General features: G+C 40.2%; 1 protein-coding gene across 2 annotated transcripts in view; it reads left to right on the top strand.

The window, feature by feature from the left end:
- COX7A2L (cytochrome c oxidase subunit 7A2 like) overlaps positions 1-6489 on the top strand; it is a 10966-nt gene extending 4477 nt beyond the window's left edge. Inside the window, exons 2-3 of one of the 2 annotated variants that reach the window (XM_072409786.1) lie at positions 4002-4151; positions 5865-6489. In XM_072409786.1, coding sequence (XP_072265887.1) covers positions 4002-4151; positions 5865-6008 — 294 coding nt within the window. In that variant the 3' untranslated portion in view covers positions 6009-6489. The remainder of the gene's footprint in view (positions 1-4001; positions 4152-5864) is intronic. The other variant, XM_072409787.1, reaches the window with a different exon arrangement.
- The last annotated feature ends 836 nt before the right edge of the window (positions 6490-7325 follow it).

The raw sequence follows: 7325 nt of genomic DNA, 5'->3' as shown, positions 1-7325 counted from the left end.
ATTCTCCTATTCTATATGAATGCCAAAAAGATTACACCCGCTGCTGGTGCTGGGAACCAGGAAACGGGCTTTCTGCTTTTTCTGGTATATTAACTGATATGCTTCAAAGCTTGAGATTGAGTGAGCTCTGTGTCATTGTATAACAGCACAATTATTAAAAAACAAAATGCTGCTGACGTCTATTCTTTTATTTGATCTGGTGCTAATGAGCTGCTGAGCAGTAATATTTTGTCTTTTTGAAAGCACATTTCTTCACCCCTTGCCTGCGCCAGCCTGTTGGGTGTTTATACGACATGGTCGTCTCGGTAGTTTTAACAACTGATGCCCTCACTAAGCTAGCTCACATTTATTCAAGATCACAATGTCTCAGAATTGGAGATGTGCCAGCTCAAGGATGCAGGAAAACAGTTCTTGGATAAAAGAATTGTGTTGTACAGTGCTAAATTATTTCAAGCTCTAACAAAGTGAAGGTTTTGGATGTAGTTTTGCTGCCAAGATACTACTTTTTGTTTCTTGCATCAGCATTTCCATGTGTCTTTGGAAGCATATTTTTTGTGAAAGCACCATTTGAGAATATGTGTACAGTTGTATGTTTTTATATGGTGACATAACTTGGGATAATTCTAAAATGCTTTTCCTATTCTGCTGGTAAACCTGAAAGTCTACATTGATTTTCTCCCCAGAAATGTATTTTCAGCTGGGTGGTAGGAAAACTAATCATAACTTCCAAATTAAATAGGTGACATTTATATATTACAATAGCTGTCCAAACTTATACTGCAGGTATCTGCATGTTTTTTTAGGTGAGTGGGAAACTACTGAAACCCGGCAGCTTCACATTCAGGCTGTTAGCATTCTTAAAAAGGTTTTCAGCAATGGCTGCTTACATAATCTCTGGTATGTCTGCTGTATAGTGTAACTGAACTGCAAAGGTCATGTTAAAGAAAATGCACCAACAGACACTTGAGCATGTGTTCAAATGTTAGGGCAGCACGGTGGCTCAGAGGTTATCACTCCGGCCTTTGCAGCACTGGGTCCCAGGTTCGAATCCCAGACCAGGACATCTGCATGGAGTTTGCAGGTTTTTCCCGTGCGTGTTTCCTCTGGGTACTCTGGCTTCCTCCCACATTTTAAAAACCTTCAGATAGGTTAATTGGCTTCCCCCAAATTGACCTAAGACTGTGGTAATGACCTATGACTATGGTAGGGACATTAAATTGTGAGCCCCTAAGAGTGACAGCTAGTGACATGACTATGGACTTAGTGCAGTTCTGCGTAATATGTTGGTGCTATATAAATACTGTTTAAAAATACAATGTTGCCAGATTTAGCTTGATGGCCATCAATTACCAGGCATAGTATACCCAAAAGAAAAAAAGAACTCTACTTACCTTACCCATCTTCAGCATTGCTGGGCGTGACAATGCTGTTCATCCTGGAAGATTCCTATAGCGGACAGAGTGGGTGAATAGTTGCAAGAGGTCCATTCCAAGAGCATCTCCTTCCTGGATTTTGGCTGCTCAGCCTCCTTACATGTATTTGTGGTCTCCTGCCCTGCCAGACAAGAGGGTTGTTCTGTTAAATATCAGAACTTGATGGCCATACACAGTAATCTTTTGGCAGGCAACACTGCTACCATATATATGTTTAATCTGAGTTTGGGTTGGATTCACCATATTTCTTTCACATGCATTCTTCCATCTGGTAATGCACATGTGTAGTTATTGATGGGCCCATATAGTTCACCTTTTCCTGTTCACACTAAACGGACATAAATCATTGTATAGATCAAGTATAGGTTCATGTTAAACTTGTGTATTGTCAGTGATGATATGACGCCTTTAATCCAATTTCCATTCTCTGCTGAATTGAAGATACAATTAACTTTGCACTTGGATGAACCTCTTTATACTTTGCCTTAATGATTTTCCTATCTGCATGGAGTTTGCAGGTTCTCCCTGTCTATGCGCGGGTTTCCTCCGGGTACTCCAATTACCTCCCATATGTCAAAAACATGGAGTTAGGTTAATTGGCTTCCCCTCAAGTGGTAATGACATATGACTGAGGTAGGGACATTAGATTGTGAGCTCCTTTGAGGGTTAACTAGTGACATAACTTTATGGACTTTGTACAGTGCTGCGTAATATGTTGGTGCTATATAAATACTGTGTAATAATAATGGTCCTCTCCTTTATTACTGTGCAGACTTGATAACCATGGATCACTTTCTGCCTGTATTTTCAGATGTATTCCTCTGAGATCCTTTCATATATTGAAATGTCAGTGCAGGTTAAGTAACTTTTTCTGGCTGATGAGTACAGGGAAATCGGTATATTGTGTTGGTTTTACATATCTGAATTGTCAGGGCTTTCTAGACACTGGAAATCTGTGATGTCTGTGGACACCTTCATGTGAGAAGTGTAGAGGAAATGTTCCCGATCATAACCGAGGTGAACACAAAGCCAGACTCCGCTTCTATCTGGGATGTTGACAGTTATTGGATCGGAGTGACAGATTCACCGCTTCTTTCTCCTCTACAATCACCATTGTCTCTTCCATTGCTGCTGGTGAAATGTGAATGAGGGTTAAAATGAATGTAATAAAGTCAGTGTGTCAGAGTGACCTTCATCAGAGACGTGTTAGGTGTAGCTTGTGAGAACAGTACCGGGAATATTTTTATCAGACGTGTATTATCTTCCATTCTGGATGACTTGGTAAATGTTCATAAAGAGTTGTTAAGCCGGTTATGAAAAGGCTTTTACACAGAATGAATCTGACACTGCTACGTTTAAGTGGAATTCTTGCAGAGAATTATACATTTCAGATGTTCTTTTTAAATAGGTTAAAAGGGGATTTCTGGTTTGATTTCTGTCTTCCTCCATTAAATGGATGTCAAAGGTTTCTGCTTCTTGTCTGTGATTAGAAGTTTCTTTTCCAGTCACTCCGATCAGGTCTTTTCTAAAGGGTGTAAAGACAACCAGTCACCTTTGTATTCACAATAAAACAAAACTTCTTTTAATCCTGGATATTTTTCGTGCTTTTTCTGTGCTTTTTGTCCTACCTTGCTAAGTGGAAGTCCTATTATTGCTGTGCAGATTTGCGGCGATTTACCCTGACCCCCTCTGATGTTATAATCTTCAGGCTGCCTGCTTAATCTATACATCAGTAGGCAACCTTAGGGAGATGGGGATCTCCTCTCGTTACACTGAAATGCCTATAGATCCACTGATGATGTTTGACCGTAAACTCAGCCCATGCATCGTATATTATTATTATTAATAAACAGGATTTATATAGGGCCAACATATTACGCAGCGCTGTACATTAAATAGGAGATGATTATGCATCTCCTAGACTGTAAGTTCCTCGGGGCAGGGTCCTCTCTCCCCCTGTGTCACTTGTTTTATCTGTCTGTCATTTGCAACCCATATTTATTGTACAGCACTGCATAATATAAATCCTGTTTTTTAATATTAATAATAATTGACTGTGAACTTCTACGGGCTCTTGGCATATTTCTCAGATGTGCGCATGTGCAGCAATGACCAGAGGTGGCAGTATTGAGCATGCTTACAATTGGCTAGATTTGCCAATAACTTGGTGCAATCCCCAGGTCAGAGTCTACACTGGGGTGAACCCAGCTGAAATAAATGTCTGTTATTGTCAGGAACTTCTGCTGTTCAGTCTCATTTTCTGGAATGAGATCCAAAATAGGGTCATCCGCTGAAGCAAAATGCATAATAGGGTTCTTATACAAGGTATGATGGAGCTCCAAATATACCTGACCATACCTCATGTCATAGCATCCATTCCAATAGGAACAGATTGGGCCATCTTATACAATACTATTGCCTACTATTCTGTAGGAATAATCTATGTAGAACACAAATACCACAGGCACCCTATCAATGTTTGTAATTCTGAATTGTGAATAAACCTATTTATTATTTTTTATTCTCCATGACTATTCTGTGATCATTTTTTTTCTTCTCTCCTTTTAGGGGTTACGACCATTTATTCCCCCTGAGGCTTCAGCACCCATTTTTGCAACACCAACAAAACTTCCAGGTGATTCAGCTTCTGATAACATGTTCAAGAACAGAGTGCCAGAGCTACAGAAACTTTTCCAGGTATTTAGGAGAACCTTACAGGTATTTAGGAGAACACAAATGCTTTATACTAACTTTTTATGATTGATCTACTCAGAAGAAAAGTGGTATTGGGTGTTCTCTAACTCCAGAAATAACGACACATTTTTGTGCTATTTTCTACTACTGAATTGCAGTACAATTTTGTGTTGTTGACCTCTTTGGTAAAATTTTGCTAAACCTGACCAGGATTCCCATCATTGTAGGCCCATCATCCCCCCCCCCCCCCNCATCACTCATACAACAGTGCCAGAGATGAGGGGATCGGTTCAGGTTTGTTACTATACAGGAGATTTACTTTTTCTATAATTACCCTGACCACCAATGTCTAAGGAGGTGAAAGTCAATCCAGACTTTTGATTTGCAACCAAAACAGGAAATCATTAGTGAGGACACTTGTACTTGTGATACTTGTGACCATGGTCTTACAATTTTGTTTACACTAAAAAGATCTCCTCTCCCTTCCTGTTGAAAGTGTCTGACTGGAAATAAACATAACCTGACAGTGGTTTTCAGCTTCCCCCTACGTACACTTTATTAATATTCATGGTGGTTCCAGGCTTCCTATTTATTTGCAGTGTTTTGTTTAAGTCTTTTGCTGTTGTTTGTTACTTTTTGTTGTGACAAGAAAAAAAAAAAGAGAAAATCCCCCAAAATGACACACAGACTTTCATAAAAAGTCAACAGATACTTTAAGTTTTCCTACTTTGTTCAAACATTAAAGAAAGGTTTGATGTTAGGCTTTAACCTGGGAGCAAATGGGAATAATCTAATAATAATGAGAGAAAGGTGTCCAACTCCGGTCTTTGAGGGCTCTCTTCTTCTCTTCACATTTATAGTATTTTTCCAACACAGTGGTATGTTTACCAAGGGCCATACGTTCACCCCCTGTAATTAACAGACCTGTGCTTGCCCTCTGCATATGATGTGCAGTCACTAGTATTATTACACAGTATTTTTATAGCGCCCACATAATACGCAGTGCTGTACAAAGTCCATAGTAATGTCACTAGCTGTCCCTCAGGTGGGCTCACAATCTAATGTCCCTACCATAGTCATATGTCTTTAATACAGTCCAAGGAGTGGGTTTCATTGGGCTGCTGACAAAAAATATTTGGACAATCTTAACAAATATACAAAGACTGTACTTACTGTAACATTACCTTATGGTGAAATAAGAACAAACCATGCTCCTGCCAGAAATCCAGTGATCTATTGCCTATTTCTTCCTTAACCACACTTATCAGTTAGCATTGTTCCCACATATCTCTGGGCTAAAGCACACTGTGGCCTGTAGCCTTTATTATTATTATACTGTATTTATATAGTGCCAACATATTACACCAAGCTGCTCCATCAAGGGGCTCACAATATAATGTCCCTACCATAGTCATATGATATTAATACAGTTTAATTTTGGGGGGGATGCCAGTTAACCTAGCTGCATGTTTTTGGACCGGAGTACCCAGAGGAAACCCACACAAACACGAGGAGAACCTGCAAACTCCATGCAGATAGTGTCCTGACCGAGATTCAAACCTGGGACCCAGCGCTGCAAAGGCCAGGGTGCTAAGCACTGAGCCACCGTGCTGCCCATAGAGATATTCAAATGTGTGGATGTCTCACCAACAGCAGATTCACCTTCTACTTTCCTGTGTATAATTACTCCTTCACTGGCCCAGAATACTGACAAATCTTTTTTCTTTTTCTCTATAGAAACCTGATGGCATACCTGTCCACCTGAAGCGAGGATATACAGATAGACTTCTGTACCGAACCACTATGGCATTAACAGTTGGAGGGACCATTTATTGTCTGATAGCGCTTTACATGGCTGCAAATCCCAGAAAAAATAAGTAACTTCGGACTAATTACAAAGCTCACATCAAATCTTCAGATTTTATTTTTGTTCACAAAATCTATTCTATTGAGCGTTTTATGTGTAACTTATGAATTCCAAAAAAAAAAATTAACTTCTGGCCATCTTCTAAATCACACAGGCTGTGTGCTATACAAAATGCTACAAGTAGTACAAATGCTCAACAAATACATAAATTCCAAGGGTGGCTGCATTTATCAGATGATTGGTTCTCTCTTCCATTCCTGTAAATAATGCAGATTTAGATGATCTTTTTGAACAGAGACGTAGCCAGCATATGATACAGAATCGGTTTTATTCAGTTGTCTCCACAAGAATGATTTTATCGCTCTTGTAAGCTTGTATCGGTGAATGTGTATGGTCTATGGCTATACAGAAATGGGTCACATGTACAGTGAAAGCACGACTTCTGTGCAGCGCATGGAGCAAAATTTAACAATAAATACTTTCCATCTGTAATAAGTGGCGTTGTTTTGTTTCAGCAATATGCGATGGTGAAAGAGAATGCTATATGGCATAGGGAGCGCTGCATTTCTCTGCTGGTATCATATTCTACCGATAAAGCAAAGGGATGCAAAAGGGAAAAGTGAAAACCAAAGAGAGAATCAGCTGCAGCAAGATGTTATATATCTGCCTAGATTTGCAACACAAATAATGCAGTTGTCTTATCACTATATGTTTAATTCCAAGTGGTGCAATTTCTTGCATTTAGCGTGTTCTGAACATCATCCAATCCTAATAGCAACATTGAGTGTGAGCCCGGTGCTGACAAGGGATTGCTGACAGGAGGAGAAAGCAGACGGCAAAATAAGTTCATGTTTTATTTTCATTGTCCAGTCACAGGTCTGGTGCAAGATGAGCTTTACTCAAAGGAAATTGGTAGATTTGCTGACCATTAAACGGAGGACATCTAGTGGCATTAAAGAGTACTGCATGGGGAGCTAAATACTACATACCGTATTTTCCGGTGTATAAGGCGACTGGGCGTATAAGACGACCCCCCCACTCTAACCAATCATTTGGGGGTCGTGTTATATGCCCAGTATTGTACTGTTCCTTCTGCCTGTCAGATCTCACTATTGTGAGAGAACTGAGAGGCAGAAAGAACTGTACACTACTAGTTCTAAGTAATGAATGGGCACGTTCCTTTAATGAATGGGCGTGGTCCAGTGAAGAGTCAATCCAGGCTCTGCACTGGAGAGTCAATCCAGGCTCTGCACTGGAGAGCCAATCCAGGCTCTGCACTGGAGAGCCAATCCAGGCTCTGCACTGGAGAGCCAATCCAGGCTCTGCACTGG

This window comes from Pyxicephalus adspersus, chromosome 4 (assembly GCF_032062135.1).
Source record: "Pyxicephalus adspersus chromosome 4, UCB_Pads_2.0, whole genome shotgun sequence".
In the NCBI taxonomy this organism is placed as follows: Eukaryota; Metazoa; Chordata; class Amphibia; order Anura; family Pyxicephalidae; genus Pyxicephalus; species Pyxicephalus adspersus.
Note: the sequence above shows the minus strand (reverse complement) of the source record. Positions and strands in the feature narration are given on the sequence as shown.